The 18,688-nt window shown below is 41.9% G+C and overlaps 2 protein-coding genes across 2 annotated transcripts in view; both read left to right on the top strand.

The window, feature by feature from the left end:
- Window positions 1-8,707, top strand: part of bccip (BRCA2 and CDKN1A interacting protein) — a 12,715-nt gene extending 4,008 nt beyond the window's left edge. The window contains exons 4-7 of the mRNA XM_055150004.1: window positions 158-244; window positions 3,731-3,918; window positions 5,702-5,876; window positions 8,138-8,707. Of these exons, the coding sequence (XP_055005979.1) occupies window positions 158-244; window positions 3,731-3,918; window positions 5,702-5,876; window positions 8,138-8,308 (621 nt within the window). The 3' untranslated portion in view covers window positions 8,309-8,707. The remainder of the gene's footprint in view (window positions 1-157; window positions 245-3,730; window positions 3,919-5,701; window positions 5,877-8,137) is intronic.
- A 301-nt stretch (window positions 8,708-9,008) lies between these two features.
- The window catches only part of timp2a (TIMP metallopeptidase inhibitor 2a), a 32,165-nt gene continuing 22,485 nt past the window's right edge, over window positions 9,009-18,688 (top strand). The window contains exon 1 of the mRNA XM_020936551.2: window positions 9,009-9,354. Within this exon, the coding sequence (XP_020792210.1) occupies window positions 9,225-9,354 (130 nt within the window). The 5' untranslated portion in view covers window positions 9,009-9,224. The remainder of the gene's footprint in view (window positions 9,355-18,688) is intronic.

Here is an 18,688-nt window from a genome sequence, read left to right as displayed (position 1 = left end):
TCAGTCACACGCAGATAAACAGAACCGTTTTGAGCTTTGATTTAAACAGAGGTTTTAGCTGTATGAATCTGAAACTCTGACTGAATTAGATGATGATTAAAAGACCTTTGCATTCGAACACATCTTAAAATATAAGTATTATTTTTGTGTTTTGCAGCAAGCCGAGGTTCCAGAGGACAGTGACGACGAGGATCCAGATGAAGTGTTTGGATTCATCTCCATGATAAACCTCACAGAGAGAAAGGTACTAGAGTTGATAGAACAGAGTTGATAGAACAGAGTTGATAGAACAGAGTTGATAGAACAGAGTTGATAGAACAGAGTTGATAGAACAGAGTTGATAGAACAGAGTTGATAGAACAGAGTTGATAGAACAGAGTTGATAGAACAGAGTTGATGAGAACAGAGTTGATAGAACAGAGTTGATAGAACAGTGATGGGGAAAAGAGAAAGCATGAATTAATGAAACACTTTAACACTTAACTCGGACTGAGACACAGTTTTGAAGCTCTAACTATAATCGAGAATAGTTATTTATTTTACGAAACATGTACAGTCCGTGTATCATTCGTTCATTCGTTTTTCAATATAAAACCAATAATAAGAAAATGAGAAAAAAAACTGTTTTCTTCATTATTTGTCTCCAAAGCCAAAAAGTTATCGATTTTGTGTTTAAATGAAAAATGGAAAAAACGGATAACGGCCGTTTCCTGTTTCCGTCACTTAAACTGTGATGCCGGAATTTCCTGCCCCATACGGACTGAACCAGGACTGAACCGGTCTCAGTCCCAGTCTCAGTCCTGGTCTGGTCCCGTTCTCAATCCTGGTCTCAATCATGGCCTGGTCTCGATCTCAGTCCCGGTCTCTGTCTCAGTCTCAGTCCCGGTCTCAGATCTGGTCTCAATCATGGCCTAGTCCCGGTCTCTGTCCCGGTCTCTGTCCCGGTCTCTGTCCCGGTCTCAGACTTGGACTCAGTCCCGGTCTTGGTCTGGTCTCAGTCCCAGGCTGGTTCCGGTTTGGTCGGACCTGGTTTAGTCCTGGTTCAGTCCGTATGCGGTGCAAAAGTCCAGCATCAAAGTTTAAGTCACAAAAACTGGAAACTTTCCATTTTTCAGTTAAACACAAAATCGAAAACTGAAAAAACAAATCATCATCTGTTTTTTTCATTTTGGTTTTGGAGACAAATAATGAAGAAAATAATAGTTTTTTTTCGTTTTCTTATTTTTGGTTTTATTTTTTTTAAATAGTTCCTCTAACTCTGTGCAAGTGTTCTAAAAGGGAACTCCCCAGAAGCAATAACAAGAAGCTGGTTTAAAAAGGACCCACCGTCAGTGAATCAGTGGCTACAATTATAAAAGAAATATATTCCATGGAACAACAGACTTTTTTCTGTGACTCAAAGGACATTTCTTCATTAAACGCCGGACATAATGGTTGAAATATAAATAAAAAGAGATTTAATCCAGCCTTCCACACCCTTATTTCAGTAGAACAGTGCCCCAAGCTTTGTTACTGTTGCATTTGTTTGTTTTTTACTACACAAAACTTGGAAAAACTGAATAAATAAGAAGTATTAAAAAACTAAAAAAAAAAAGCCTGAAGCCTGAGTCCCACTGTGGGTTCAAGGTTTATTAGTTTATTCATGGTCCTCTTTATGATGAACTGATTTTGCAGACTATTATTTAAGCTTTTAGTTTGTAACTTTAGTTTGTAATAGTGTTCATTTTCTCATAGAAATGATACCTGTAGTAGTATTTATTTTCTTTTGTGCATGTTTGTCTCCGTCTCGAAAGAGCGAAACACTGCAACCAGCTTTTGTTTAGATCAGGGGTGTCCAAACTTTTTTCATCAAGGGCCACATATGTAAACACAGATGAAGCAGAGGGCCGATCGAGGGCCGTAGACTGGTGATGAATACAGCGAATAATTAAAATATGTGCATGTTTAACGTGTTAGAATACATAAAGACTCATTCTAAGATCCTTAAAACCACACACTAAATATTAAATATTATCTTTATCAAGGTGGGGGCCATAGTTTGGACATGCCTGGTTTACACGGATTATTGTATTAGTTTAAAATCTTGGCTTGCTGGTGGTGCAATTTAATTTATATATTTATAATAATATAATATATATAATATATTTTCAGTGTTATAACAGTGAATTTCAGAGTACATTTCATGTTACATTATTACCCGGAGCCTCCAGTGTGTTATAACAGTGTAATAGATAAACAACGTCCAGTGTTTGTAATAGAGGGCGTATTGTTTTCTCTTGTCCAGAGCATGTGGTCTGTTATAACAGTGTAATAGTGTGTATTACTGTATTGTCTTCTCCAGGGAGTGCAGTGTGTTATAACAGTGTAATAGAGTACATATTGTTGTTTTGTATTGTCCAGGGCATCCAGTATTTGTTATAACAGTGTAATAGAGTACATATTGTTGTTGTGTCTTGTCCTGGGTGTGCAGTGTTTGTTATAATGATATAATAGAGTACATTTTACTGTATTTTGTGTCCAGGGCATCCAGTATTTGTTATGAGAGTGTAATAGAGTACATTTTACAGTATTTACTTGTTCAGAGCGCGCAGTTTTTGTTTTAACAGTGTAATTAAGTACATATTTCTGTATTTTGTGTCCAGGGTGCAGTGTTTGTTATAATGATATAATTACGGAAGCCCGGAGGCGTCACAGCAAACGCAAACGCCGCAACAAATACAAATGCAACAACACAACAAAAAGCCACAACGGAAGTGACCGCGGGACTCTATTTTCCGACAGACTGATCAAGCGGCAAGTGAAGAAGAAGAACTACAACGTGAAACGAATAACGATAAAACAATAAATTACTTTTACTTACGTTTCCAGCTTCTCTGTTCCTTTACTTTTCACGTTGTAGTTCTTCTTCTTCACTTGCCGCTTGATCGATCCGTCGAAAAAATAGTCCTGCGGTCACTTCCGTTTTGGCTTTTTAATGTGTTGTGGCATTTGTATTTGTTGCGGCGTTTGCGTTTGTTGTGACCCCTCTCGGCTTCCGTACATAATTAAGTACATATTTCTGTGTTTTGTGTCCAGGGCATGCAGTGTTTGTTATAACAGTGTAATAGAGTACATATTGTTGTTTTGTATTGTCCAGGGCATGCAGTGTGTGTTATAATGGTATAATGAAGTACATTTTACTGTTGTGTCTTGTCCTGGGTGTGCAGTGTTTGTTATAATGATATAATTACGGAAGCCCGAAGGGGTCACAACAAATACAAACGCTGCAACAAATACAAACGCCGCAACACAAATGCCGCAACACATCAAAAAGCCACAACGGAAGTGACCGCGGGACTGAAGAAGAAGAACTACAACGTGAAATGAATAATAATAAAACAATAAATTACTTTTACTTATGTTTCCAACTTCTCCGTTCCTTTACTTTTCACGTAGTCCCACAGTCACTTCCGTTGTGGCTTTTTGAGGTGTTGTGGCTTTTTAATGTGTTGCGGCTTTTTAATGTGTTGCGGCTTTTTAATGTGTTGCGGCTTTTTAATGTGTTGCGGCATTTGTGTTGTAGTGTTTGTATTTGTTGCAGCGTTTGCATTAAAATAGAGTCGCGCGGTCATTTCCGTTTTGGCTTTTTAATGTGTTGTGGCATTTGTATTTGTTGCGGCGTTTGTATTAGTTGTGACCCCTCTCGGCTTCCGTACATAATTAAGTCCATATTTCTGTGTGTTGTGTCCAGGGCGTGCAGTGCGTGGAGGAGCTGAAGGAGCTGGTTCTGGAGCAGGCCCAGAGGAGCAGCAGTGAGGCCGACTGCGAGCGTCTGGAGAAGATTCTGTCAGACCCGGGGAAGTCTGTGGGTCTCCTGCTGAGCGAGAGGTTCATCAACGTCCCTCCACAGATCGCTCTGCCCCTCCACAAACAACTGCAGTGAGAACATTCTCCTTCTGTACACGTAGATCAGATCTTTGTGTTACGATTACTGTGAGAGGAACGATTTCGATTATTGACACGTAACAAAACAAAAGTGAAATCCTTTGTTTTCTTTCATTCTAATCAATCCATGTGTCATTCGTTCATTCGTTTTTTAATATAAAACCAAAAAACTAAAAAAAACAACTATTTTCTTCATTATTTGTCTCCGAAACCAAAATGAAAAAACAGATAATGATTTGTTTTTTAAGTTTTGGATTTTGTGTTTAAATGAAAAATGAAAAAACGGATAACGACTGTTTCCCGTTTATGTGACTTAAAATGCGATGCTGGACTAAACAAGGACTAAAACAGGTCCAGAACCAGACCGGGGACTGAGACCGGGGACTGAGACCGGGGACTGAGACCGGGACTGAGACCGGGGATTGAGACCGGGGAATTGAGACCGGGACCAGACCAGCACTGAAAACAGTTTAGACCTGGTCTAGTCCTGGTTTAGACCTGGTTTAGACCTGGTTTAGACCTGGTTTAGACCTGGTTTAGACCTGGTTTAGTCCTGGTTCAGTCCTGGTTCAGTTTGGCATCACACTTTAGGTCACGTTAACGAGAAACGTCCGTTATCCATTTTTTCCATTTTTCATTTAAACACAAAATCAAAAACTGAAAAAACAGATCATCTGTTTTTTCATTTTGTTTTTGGAGATAAAAAAAAATGAAGTTGAAGTTGAAATGTTTTTGGATTCGATATTGAATTTAAATGACTTTTAAAATGGTCAATATTGGGGATGGGCATTCGATGAAATTTTCTTAATCGATCGTAGAATTAACGATCGATTAGTCATTAACGTTTTTATATTAAAATGATCATCATTATTATTACTATCTACACTACTAATCTGCATAAATAAATTCAACTTTACGACATATAAACATAACGACTCTAGATCCACATCAGCTGTTTGACATTATAATGTGTTTAATTCAGTTTTGTTCAAATCTCACAGAAACAAAACTTAAAACCACATCACTAATTTACATAAACTAAGCGAAGATAAAACTCCAGCTCTTGTGTCGCTGATGTGGTTCAACTTGTGTCGGATTAAAAGACATGACTCAGGTGAATACAGGTCAGTGTGACCAGATTTGTGTTTGTCAAAACCAGGACAGCGTACGGGGGGAGGGGGGCGGGGCCTCGTCATCCACATTGAGCGACTCTCACCTGGAAAAACTTTTTCCCACTGGACACAGAAACATATGTGCTGCTTTATACACTGTGCACATGGACTCACACTTGTCCCAACGCAACGGAAAGTGTGGAATTTCTTGTCCAAATCATCGTTAAATCCACATTTGTGCTTCGGTTCGTTACAGACTGACCCACTGTTTGTGTCTCGCTCCTTCTGATGCAGAGACACATGTACACACCTGTTTGGTCCACGATACACACAGCAACATACATTCGAGTTTGTCGATTAAAATTAACGTAATCGATGAAATTCTTAATGATCAATTATCGATTAATCGATTAATCATGCCCATCCCTAGTCAATATTATTATATTCTAGCTTTTATGATTATATTGTGACCTGAATAATTACTTTTCTTTATTGACTAAATAATCTCCAATCTTTACACGCTGCGACTGTACGTTGTTTTCAGCAACTATAGCATTTTCAAAACAATAAAAAATAACATGGAGATCTAAATATGTGACGCGTTAAAGTTAATACTGCGTAAAAGTAAAATACCTCGTCTTTAACCTGATTTTCTGTTCCTTCAGAGAGGAGATGGCGGAGGCGGAGCGCACAAACAAACCGAGCGGGCGCTGTCACTACTGCCTCATGATCAGCAAAACCTGTAAAGAAACGTCTAAAACCATCTCCAGATCTGGACCCAGAGCGCCCCCTAAAGACGAGCTCATGTTTGTGAACGCAGAGGAGGAGTTCTTCTACGAGGTCAGTGCTTTATTTACCTCCGAGTGTGTCTGTGCGATACACCTTTAAACTCATGTAACTGTGATCACATGGAGTTTATTCTACTGGACTAAACTTCAAAATATCTGTGTTACAAGAGTCTGTTGAGTCCCTCAGTCCTGCAGGTGGCTCCAAAGCAAAAGAAGGTTTATACAGTCAAATATTTCACCACATAAAAATAAATAAAATATACTAAATAAATAAAAAATAAAGTATATAAATAATAATAATAATAATAATTAAATAATAATATATAAATAAATAAATAAACTCTAAAGGTTCAACCCTCTTTTGGCTTTAGTTTGAATATTTCCTGAATATGATTAATTTTAGTTGGCCTCTTATTCAATACCACAGGTTTCAGTTTATCTTTGAATGTATTTATTTTGACTTTTCATCATATCTGAAATATTTTCTTGCCTGGTCTTAAACAGACCTTTTTCACAACAGCCAGAAGTGTCCCGCTTTAGGTTTGCGGAACTTCCCATGAATGATTTTCTGTGTCAAAATGTGTGTGTAAATGTTGTGTCGTATTCTTCCAGCAGCTTCATAAATCTGCCCAAATCTTCAACCAACAAGGTTCACAAAGAATAAACATTCTAACATGAACAATTTATCCACAACGATCAAGAGAAGAAAGAACAAAACTTAAAGGAAACAACGACGACGCTTTAGTGACAAACTGAACTAAACTCATGTTATGATCATGAATAAAACAGAAGGAACTCGTTCACTCAGACTGATTCTACAATTAAAATAAAAAATCGATTTCATGATGTCGATATTTGCATAGACCAGGGGTCTCCAACCTTTTTCCTCCAGTGAACTACTTTTACCAAACAAAAATGCCAGAGAGCTGCTCATTTTAGTGTTTGCAAGAAATTTAGTACATTTAAGCCCCACGACGAGCCTTAGATGGAGCACAGTTAGATGCTTATAAACCACAAACCATTATCTATTTATTTATTTAGTTACGCATCAAAATTATACATTTACAATTTCAATTAATACAATTTTAGATATTCAGCACAGTACATATACTGTATTTTCTGGCTATTAGACGCGCTCTTAAGCCTCCAACCCCATCAAAAATGACCACGCACCACAATCCAGAGCTCCCCACACACGAATCCACTCGGGTGTCGCAGCACGACTTCAGTAAACTACAAACACACCACCCACAGAGCACGCAAACACACACGGAGCAGACAGCGACCACACAGCGAAACACACAGACACACTCATCACTCCACGCCGACGAGGAACAGAACGGAGGAACGAACCGAAAAAGCGAGCGCAACGTGCCGCTTCTAGACACGACTGAACAACTGAGTCACTGCGAACACGCCGACAATCCAGAGACAGCACCCTCCCTACACGCCACAACTGAACACAGCCCAGAGTCACCGTGAACGAACAAACAAACAAAACCACTCACCCATCACACTGTTGTGTTTCATTTAAAGTCCCACACGGTTAATTTGTGAAAAAAGTTCAAAAATAATTTAATGACTGTGCGTCTTATAATCCAGAGCTCCTAATAGCGCGTAAAATATGGTAATTCAAAAATCCGTTGGTGAGATACTTGGAAGGGGGTGGAGAGCTTCTAGGTGCTCCCAAGCTACAGGTTGGAGACCCCTGGCACAGACAGATTTGTGCACTTGGAATGTTAAATGTGTTTGCAGTTAATGCCCCAGAGAAAATACTTCACTATACTTTAAAAAGTTGGAGGCGGTTCAGAGGTCCCTTCGCTTTAAGGCTCCTCAGACTGGAACAATCTGCCTCCTTCACTGGCATCTCTAACTTCTTTTGGCTCCTTTAGAACGGCTCTGTTAACTCACCTGATCTAACTCATGTACAGAATAACCTGCGTCTGACTCATTGGTGCTGTTAATCCAACCTGAAAACTCAAACGTTGATCCTAAAACAGGAAGTTACAGAGACTTTGACCCAAAAGTCAGATTTTTAACAAATATTATGCACTAAAATGCCAAAATAAGGCCAGGGATCGAGATACACTTCTGTTTTAGACACATTTACACAGAGAATCAGGAGAAAAAAGTGATTTTGGTGTTTGATTTTTTGCTTTCCTGGGTTGGCAAAATGTATTTCACCTCGTTTTCATCCTCCTGCAGTCCTTGATTTTCGCCGTGATGATGGAGCCTCAGTTTTTTTGTTCAGTTTCTCTGTGTTTAACTTTCGTGATCAGAATAATAAACGCTGCATTTCTCTTGTTTTTGCAGCACGCCGTCCTGAAGTTCCATTACTCTGTGGAGGAGGAGGCCGACTCGTGTCTGAGCGGACGCTGGTCCTTCGACGACGTTCCCATGAAGCCGTTCAGGACGGTGATGCTGGTGCCCAGTGAGAAGCTCCCGGCCGTTATGGACAAGCTGAAGGAGTACCTCACCGTCTGACACAATAAAGGACTCTACAAACACACAGTTACTCTCAGTCTCACCACAGAGGAACTTTTTATTATATTTAATTTTTATATATAGTCATTGGGTTCAGTTTAATATTTTTTGAGGACTTTTTTCGATTCAAAAGCTATATATACTGGAAGCCCAATATTTCACAAGTAGATTCATAATTATAATGAAACCACTGAGTTTAAGATTTAAATAAAAACTTGATATAAAATAATAAAATGTAATGAGACCGTTTGGCTTGTGTTAAAGATTCTGAAATGAACCAGTTTGTAATGTTACTAAAAAAAAAAGTCTCAGTGATCACAAGTGCTAAGTTTGGACTCTGGCTGTTTCCTGAATGAAACTAAACACAAACCGCTGTTATTAAAACTATTTTCACAGAAATGTTGGTCCATCGTTTATGTGCAGTTGTGACCGTGAGCAGCAGGTGGCGCTGTTTGTACATCAATAAAAACAACACTGACCAAGATAAAGCTTTGTTTAAATAAAAGCTCAGATGTTACGCACAGTTTGGAGCGTGTAAAGGTAAAAGTGAGTCCGTGTCGTTTCGTCATTTTAATATTTTCCTTCCGTGTCCGCGCGCACGAGGCTCCAGATGTGTCACCGCTGTGGACAAACCGCGCCCTCTTCCGGTGGCGTGGGGAGCTGTGGGCGGAGCTGCGTCACATAAAAACCGCTTTTTGCCTCAAACGAAAACAGTCGGAGCTCAGAGAGACCGGAGCGCGCTGCCGCAGGAGACACCGCTGACGCACGGGACAAACTCACCGCATCTGCCGCGAGCGCACACGGACAGTGACGTCGTGTCGTAACGAGAACGTAACGGAGAGACGTGACTCTGCAGAGAGCTCCACCAAAACAACAGCGCACCTCTGGACCAGGCTGAACCGGAGCTGAGAGAAAAATGCCGTTTTCCGTGAACGGCATCCTCTGCGCGCTCGTGCCGCTGCTGCTGTGGCGCGCGGAGCAGCGCGTGGAGGCGTGCAGCTGCGCGCCCGTGCACCCGCAACAGGCTTTCTGCAACGCGGATGTAGGTGAGTCCTGTTTACGTCCTGTTCACCGAGCTCCAGACCAGCGGGGCCACTGCGGGGCCACTGCCCGACTCAGGGCCCCTGTCCCCGGGCTCAGGAGGCACAGAGCTCCGCTGATGCTCAGGCCCCGCTCCGCTCTTGTGTCTAGTCATGTCTGCTCCGTTTGTCTCACTGCGTTTAGCTCATGACACAGGCACAGACACACTCACGTCACAAAGTAAAAATAAGAGCAAGGACACAGGCCTGAGGCTCTGGTCATCTCTCACCCTCTGACTCGAGTGACCAGACGTGTCTGTTCACCCGGGACAGTCCCAGACCCTGTGTCTCCTGTCCCAGCACATTTATCCAAAACCACTGATTTGTCCCAATTTTACTCAAGAAATGTTCCAGGTGTCTCTATTTTGGACCAATCTGATCCCTGCCAACAGAAAAGACAGACGCACACTGTCATTTGTTTTGGAAAAATACAGAAAAGCTGCTTTAAAATGACCAAAACACAAAGAATGTGACTGAACTGACTCATGTTAGAGCCGAGGGCAGAACAAGCCTCCTTATTTATGCTCTTATTTCACAATTTTATTATTACCAACCAACACAAACCAGGATGTCCCCGGTTTTTATTTTGAAAATCTGGTCACCCTCCTTCTGTCTAATGTCTGTACAAACACACACACACACACACACACACACACACACACACACACACACACACACACACACACACACACACACACACACACACACACACACACACACACACACACACACACACACACACACACACACACGGCTCTGCTCTCACGGGGTTTTGGGCTGAATCTGAAACACAGAAGTCTTCAGGTGTTTGCATAACCTGCGCGTCCTCAGCGTCACAGGCAGCGGCTCAGACATCTCACTCCTGTGCAAAGTTTGTGCTCCGGGTCATCACTGGTTTGGGCTGCTGTTGTGTCATCGGGCAGGACACTTCCCCCTGCATCTAAAGCGTCGGCGTTGGAGTGAGTGAGTGAGTGAGTGAGTCGGCCGGAGCAGATTTTTGGCGTGGTGCGCAGAGGAGGAAAAGTATGTCAGAGCAGCAGATCCAAAAATGTGAAGTATTTGAGAGTCCTGGTCCTGGCTCTGTGTGAAACGGTCCCTGGAATGTGGGGTTTTCCTGCTCCACAGTTGAGGCTCTTTGCATTTTTGGAACGTTATAAGAGAATAATCAAAACACAGGAATTCAGAATTTTAAAAAAAATAAAAAAATGAAAGCGCCAGCACCAGGGCAGGTCCAGTTTAGTGTCTCTGCAGGAATGTGTCCTCTGCGTTTGTCTTTGGATTAAAGGGCAGATCTGTACGGTGGCCGGAAAGAGCAAAACACTTTTACATTTCACAAGTTTGAAAACAAAATTACATTTAAAAATACACGTTTACGTCTTGAAAACAAATTCCAAGCTTCATAAAACGCATTTGCAAACGAACAAACAAATTTACAAAACACAAAACATTTGCGCAAGCGCCGAGACAAATTTAGATGTGGGAAAAACACAAATACAAACCACGAAACACATAAATAAAAAAGTTCTTGACGGAAAGAGAATGTCCTAAAAAGCGGAAACGACCATAAAGTTAGATTTGGTCTGGAGTAGTTCACTAACGCGTCGTTGTTGTTCACCTTTAAGTTTTCGTCTTTCTTCCTTTCATTGAGTTGTTATAAATTCTTCATGTTAGAATTAGGGATGGGCATGATTAGTCGATTAATCGATAAGTGATCATTAAGAATTTCATCGATTACCTTCATTTTAATCGACAAGCCGAATGTAGGTTGCTGTGCGACAAAACGTCCGTGTCCGGGGATAAACGGGTTTGTCTCCGTCTCGCTCCAAATCACTAAATCCATTCAATTCTTCATCCTCGGTGTCACTTCAGAACAACTCGACCTCCGGAGGTAAACAGAGCGACGCTTCCTCCTCTGCGTCGCCGTCGTCAGACTCAGCTTCAGTTCCAGTTAGAATTATTCGGGTTTTTCTGAATCCCGACAGTATTTCGGTTTTGGTGTCAGTGAAGTCCAGACTTTGTCCATCCATCCAGTGACTTCAGGAAAGTTTCATGGTGCCTCCTCCCAGTGTCAAAAGTTTCTCTCTCACTCCAAACTTTCTTTCTGCTGCTCGATTATCGTTTTCAATCAATCAATTAACAACTTTATTAATCCCAAAGGGCAATTCAGTTCGCACATCTCTGGTCACGCACAATATATAAATATAAATAATAAAGAGAAAAAGACAGACACCAGACGTTCGAACCACAGAGCATCAGGGACACAGCAACAAATTCACTTTCCGTTTAAAATCCTTATGGCAGAAGGAATAAAAGATTTGGTGTAGCGGTTGGTCTTTTGCCGTGGGGTGACATAGCGCCTCCCAGAGGGCATCTTCATGAACTGTGAGTGCAGCACATGGTTCGTCTGGCTCAGTGTGGCCTTAGTCTTTTGTAACACCCGATGTCTCCACACAGACGCCAAATCCTCCATCTGAACACCACTGATTTTGCTGCAAACTTTTACAATCTGGTTCAGACTGTTCTTGTCTTTCACAGATAATCCATAAAACCAACAGATAAAAGAAAAGGTCAGCAAACTTTCAATAAAAGAATGATAAAAATGATTTAAAATATTAGACGATACATTAAAAGAGCTGAGCGTTTTCGGCTGCAGATTTCATGACTTGCAGTTTGTAAATCTGCAGAATCTGATTTTGTTTTCGGGGCATTTGTGTTCAGTTTTCTCAGTCTTTGTCTTCATAAGTTTGTTTAAATGTTAAATTGTTCAGTGGTGCAGAAGTAACGGTGCGATCGACTGACATGATACCAGACAGGACAGAGGCTCTTTCTGCAGGAGACATGTGCAGTAGAGTGAAGTGACAGTGGTGCAGGAGGAACAGGAGCAGCAGATACTCACACACAAGACTAGAACCTCTCCACACTTCACGAAAAACACTTTAATATAGAAGTCACAGGAAAAAAGTGCCACTTATAGTCTGAAAAATACGGTATATTTATTATATTCTTTAAATACAGAGATTGTAGAACAGCTGGATATTTGGGATGTAACAATATCCACATCTCATGGTGCGATATTATCACGATATACATCTCACTGTACGATATTTACTGCCATGTTTTGCTTGTTTAAGATCATTTGGAATTACAAAATGTATTTTGTAATTATTATAATTATACTTAATTACTATATATAATATAATTATAATTTTACGTCTTGCATGGACTAAAGCTGCATTGAGTTTATTTTTTTCTCACTTTCTCACTGTTTCATTGCTGAGTCAGAACAGAAACTCTCACCAGACTGAGCAGCTCGTCAGAACAATGACATTTACTGCCTTTTCTAAAGAAATACAATGAATGTTCTGCAGAAGTGAGTTAAACATTTTGGCCTCCACAGTATTTTCTATTTCTCATGTGGCCCCATAGAAAAAATAATTGTTCAACCCTGCACTAGATGCTGCTGATCATGTGACCGGGCGACGCCGAGGGGCAGGTGCCAAATCTGAGCAGTGATTAAAGAATCTGAATGAACTGGTGACGCACGGTTCATTTTGAAAAAAGGGAAGGTGCTGGGTTCTGGTTTGGTTCTATTTTGAGTCGTACTGTAGATACAGTTTGGTCCTGGTCTAGTCTTTGTTTAGTTCCAGTTTTAGTCCCAGTTTAGTCACGATTTTGCTGCTGTGGGGTGAAACATAAAAACTAAAACATATTTAACTATTTACAGCTTAAAATCTTACAATAAAAAAAAAAACTAAACATTTTATTTGTTTATTTATATAATTCATAAAGCATAAAAAGACATCAGCAGTGTAACAACATCAAACATACAAGAAATGAATGAAAAGGAGCAGAAAGAAGAATCATCTTATGTTCTCTTTTCAAGACAAAACATCAACATTGATCGTTACTTTGGGACATTTCAAATCAGTACATTTCATTTCAGGCACAATTATTCACCAATTACAAACAGAAATCTTCACAATTATGGACAATAACTTGGTTTTCTTTTTCATACATACACATTGTTATGATTTTATGTGTGTTTTTTTTGTACTTGATTCTTTAATTTCTTTGTCAAGACTTTTCCATACATTAACTCATACATTAATACTCGGCACTTTGCTTTAGACATGACTTTGAAGAGACTTAAGTCAACAATATCATACATTTTCAACACTTTCAAGGTTGTACAGAGGATTTTTTTAAGGGAAGAGAAGTACAGTGACAGTCCTCGTGCCTGCGTGACACCACCTTCCTCCTCCACAGCCTCAGTAGAAACGCTTCCTCCCGCCTCTTTACTCTAGAAATCATGTTTGTTTACAGCCAGCGCGCGTTCAGAATTACTGTTGAAGTGACCTGTCTAGAAATATTTTATCGACCGATGCATCAGTTTTTAGGCCCTTCGTCTGCTTCAGTCGCGCCATCGCTGGAAGGAATCTCCGAAGAATCACCTCAGTTTGTCTTCGCTCCTTTTCCCCTTCTCTTCGTCTTTCAGCGACCTCAAAAACCGACTTTCTTTTGCGGCGAACTGGTCGTGGATTCTCGTCCGCCGTCGCGACAAACTTTGTGCAAATTGCGAGGAAGCGACAGTTTGAAAAATCCTCTAAGAACCGCTGCATAAACCACATAATCCCCGCGCGCCGACAAGTCAGTTACACTAGAAACGTAGGGAGTTTGATTGACAACCGAACATCCAATAGAAAAAGAGGGAGCCTTGTTTTCTATTGGCTGATGTTTATCTGGCCTCGCTACGTCCACAGTTGATAGATTTTCATTCTTTTTTTTTTTTTGGTCATCATAATTACAAGGCTGCTGCATCTTTGTAAAGGTATTTTAAACTTTCATTGACAATTTGAAACAAAAAAAAAATCCTCCGTACAACCTTTAAGTTGAACAAATACTGGGATGGATGTTTCTCTGCAATGACGGTTGGTGATGATTCTCAAGGCTTGTTTTTGTAAAATAAACAACGGCTGTAGGTAAAAATCCTCTCGATGTGAAAGAGTCAGATTTGTGATGAGGAGAGGCAGATGGAGGTCGCGACTAACTGCAAACGTTCAAGTTAAAGTGGTGATGCTTCAACCCAGCTTTTTCTGATCTATTCCCAATATTAACCGATACCAGGTCAGGGACTGAAAATAGAATTTATGTGTTTTGTTCTCCTATTTCTCATTTAACGTAACTACAGGCCGACTTAAAGGTTGTATAGAGGATTTTCCAAGGAACGAGAAATCCAGCGACTGTTTGTCCTTTTTCAAATGTTGCGCATGCGTGAAACCACCTCCCCTCCCCCACAGCTCCTACGTAGAAACACCTCCTCCCTCCTCCTCCTTACGCCACAAACAGGTTTGTTTACAGCCGCTGCACATGACTTGTAAACAACTAACTACAGTGTTGGTTAGACAAGACGGAGAAGTGAGGAGCAGGGGGAGGGGGTGCGCGGACATTTCGTTCGCGGACGAGAAGTGAGGAGCAGGGAGAAGAGAGAGGAGAGGGGAGCGGTGCGTGGAGATTCCGTGCCCGGAGAAGTGAGGAGCAGGGAGAAGAGCGGATCGGGCAGCGGGGAGAGGAGCAGGAAAGGGGAGCAGAGAAGAGTGCGCGGAGATTCAGTGCGAATGAACTAGCTACAACACGCAGCAGCAAGCGGACTCTTTCTTTGCCTTGAAAATTACGTTTTCAGACATAGGATATCACATTCATGTCCTGAAAAACGTTTGTCTCGCTCTTGGAAATAAAGTACGTTTTCATAATAAGCAGAAGTTTCCTGTCCAGGAGTAATTTGTGGACCAGTGGTTCAGTCTTTAGACCCTGCGTCTGCTTCAGTCGCGCCATCGCTGGAATGAATCTACAAGAATCACCTTAGTTTGGCTTCGCTGCTTTTCCCCTTGTCTTCTTCTTTCAGCGACCTCAAAAACGGACTTTCTTTTGCGGCGAACTGCTCCTGGATTCTTGTCGCCATTGCAACAAACTTTGTGCGAACTGCGAGGAAGATATAGGTCAAAAAAAGAACTGTTGCGTTGGTGGAGTAAACAGCGTCTGTGCGTCTTGCGTCTGTGGACTGCGTGACAGTCGTACGTAAACCACGTACCGGCGGCGCAGGCAAGTCAGTTACGCTAGAAACGTAGGGAGTTTGATTGACAGCCTGTCAGCTCACAGATAACGAGGCAGTGTCGTTATCTATTGGCAAATGTTTAGCCCCACCACGTCCAGAGTTGATGAATTTTTATTCTCTTTTTTTTTTTTGGTCATCATAATTACAAGGCGACTGCATCTATAATCTATCACTGACAATTTGAAACAAAAAAAAAACAAAAAAAAATCCTCCATACAACCTTTACAAAGATTATGAGCTGTTTTGGTGTAATTGTTTTTTACACAAACGTATAGTGACGTAACAATATCCAAATCTCGTGGTCCTGTCCTGGTCTTTGCTTCTCTACAGTAAATCAAGTAATCCTAAGTATTCAGATTACATTACTCACTTTAAGTAATTTAATCGATTATGTTACAAACTACATTCTGGGATATGTAATCTGTAATCTGTAGGGGATTACATTTTTAAAGTCACCTTCCCAACACTGATTGTTACATCCCAACAAACTTAAAAACCAAAACAGAATATGGAGGACGTCCGATCCCAGCGTTGTATCGTTGTATCGGTGCATCGTGTCCGTTCAGACAGTGATTTCTCTTTTGTCTGTGGTTCGTCCTTTGCCCTTTTGCCGTAAATGTTCCAGTTGTAGGTGTTTGTGTTGAAACCGCAGAGTCTGGAGTCACAAAAACATCCGCTGGGCTCAAATATAAAAACTGAAAACATGATGAAAAAAAGACAAAAGGGATTTTCCCAGAACAGACACGAGGACCACGGGATTCACCAGCCTCCTGAAAGTCCCACCTCACGCAACAGTCACACCTTTAATTATTGTTGCGCGTAAAAATAATACTTCTGAATCACCACCTGATGATGTCATGAGGGGGATGCACCAGTCTGGCACCAAAACTGAAAAATTAGCAGGATCAGATATCGGCTTCCAAATATCAACTCAGTCGATATCCTGACACATACACTGATGTAAAAAGACTTTTTACTGGTCATAAACCAGGACTAAACCAGGACTAAACCAAGACTGGACCATAAGACGAAGACTGAACCAACTAGAACTAAACCAGGACTACATCAGGACTAAACCAGGACTATGCCAAGACTACATCAGGAGCAAACCAGGACTGAACCAGGACTAAACCTGGACTACACAAGGACTACACCAGGACTGGACTAGGACTAAACCAGGATGGGACTAGGACTCAACCCAGGACTACACCAGGACTGAACCCGAGTCTAAACCAGGACTACATCAGGTCTAAACCAGGACTAAACCAGGACTGGACTAGGACTAAACCAGGACTAAACCAGGACTGAACCAGGACTAAACCAGGACTAAACCAGGACTAAACCAGGACTAAACCAGGACTACATCAGGACTACATCAGGACTAAACCGGGACTGAACCAGGACTAAACCAGGACTGAACCAGGACTACATTAGGACTAAACCGGGACTGAACCAGGACTGAACCAGGACTGAACCAGGACTGAACCAGGACTGAACCAGGACTTAACCAGGACTACATCAGGACTACATCAGGACTACATCGGGACTACATCAGGACTACATCAGGACTACATCGGGACTAAACCAGGACTAAGCCAGGACTAAACCACACGTATAATTGCATAAATCATAAATTATCTTGATGTTTACGTTTTCGATCTTTACTCTTACATTTTTGACATTTCTCGCTCATAACTTTCATTTTTCTTCGTCTGTTGTGAAACTTTGCACCGTCCAGAAGTGCTGAACCGGGACCCGGACCAAACCAGATCCACTTTGAAGCGAGGGCGGCCTGTGATTTTGGTGTAGTCCTGGTTTAGTCCTGGTTTAGTCCTGGTTTGACACGGCGGTCTGGTCCTGTCATTTGGGTCGGAGCTGGAGGGAGATAAAAGCCGCTGCTCAGATCTGTGATTATACTCGGGGTTTTTGTGGTGGAAATGAAATGTGTTTGGGAGTTTTGTGAAGCTTTTAACTCGGTCCAAACGATTCAGAAGTGAAACGTCGCTGCTCCAGCTACTGTTCTGCATTCACACTGGTCCTGGTTTAGTCCTGGTTTAGTCCTGGTTTTAATTCAGGGTTTAGTCCTGGTTTTAGTTCAAGGTTTAGTTCAGGGTTTCAGGGCTTAGTCCTGGTTTGGACCCTGTTTAGTCCTGGTTTAGTCCTGGTCTGGGCCCTGTTTAGTGCTGCTACATACCTGCTTTGTTCCTGCTCTAGTCCTGGTTTAATTCAGGGTTTAGTCTTGGTTTAGTCCTGGTTTAGTCCTAGTTTAGTCTTGGTTTAATCCAGGTATAGTCCTGGTTTAGTCCTGATTTTAGTTCAGGGTTTCAGGGTTTAGTCCTGGTTTAGGCCCTGATTAGTCCTGGTTTAGTCCTGGTTTAGTCCGGGTTTAGTTCAGGGTTTAGTCCTGGTTTATCCCTGGTTTAGTCCTGGTTTGGGCCCTGTTTAGTCCTGCTATATTCTTGGTTTGTTACTGTGCTAGTCCTGGTTTAGTTCCAAAGCTCTCGATTTACCGGTCAGTCTTCGTTCCTCCTCTCACCTCTGGTCATGAGCTCTGGGTAGTGACCGAAAGGACGAGATCGCAGATACAAGCGCTCGAAATGAGTTTCCTCCGCAGGGCGTCTCCCTTAGAGACAGGGTGAGGAGCTCAGTCACACGGGAGGAGCTCGGAGTAGAGCCGCTGCTCCTCCACGTCGAGAGGAGCCAGTTGAGGCTCGGGCATCTGTTCCGGATGCCTCCTGGACGTCTCCCTCGGGAGGTGTTCATGTCCCACCGGGAGGAGGCCCCGGGGAAGACCCAGGACACACTGGAGGGACTATGTCTCTGGACTGGCCTGGGAACACCTCGGGTTCCCCTGGAGGAGCTGGAGGACGTGTCTGGGAGTCCCTGCTTAAACTGCTGCCCTCGCGACTCGGCCCCGGATAAGCAGAAGAAAATTGATGGATGGAACATAAACAAAACTTTAAACAGTAAAATAAAAATATCCAAACTTTTTGGTCCAAAGTTCTGCGTTTGCTCCAACCTCACGTTTTCCCTGACAGACGATCAGCTGTAGACGTCTCCATTAAAAACACACAAGACGATCATTAAAATCTGAACTGCCCGGTCGCTCTGCCACCTGCTCGTTTCCATGGAGATGTTATTCCTTTGCCTGTAATGTTCCACAGTTTTGCTTTAAACCTGTCCGTCTCC

This window comes from Boleophthalmus pectinirostris, unplaced genomic scaffold, assembly GCF_026225935.1.
Source record: "Boleophthalmus pectinirostris isolate CB_2022bp ecotype Guang Dong unplaced genomic scaffold, ASM2622593v1 HiC_scaffold_14, whole genome shotgun sequence".
In the NCBI taxonomy this organism is placed as follows: Eukaryota; Metazoa; Chordata; class Actinopteri; order Gobiiformes; family Gobiidae; genus Boleophthalmus; species Boleophthalmus pectinirostris.
The sequence above is the reverse complement of the archived record's forward strand: the minus strand, read 5'-3'. Positions and strand labels throughout refer to the sequence as shown.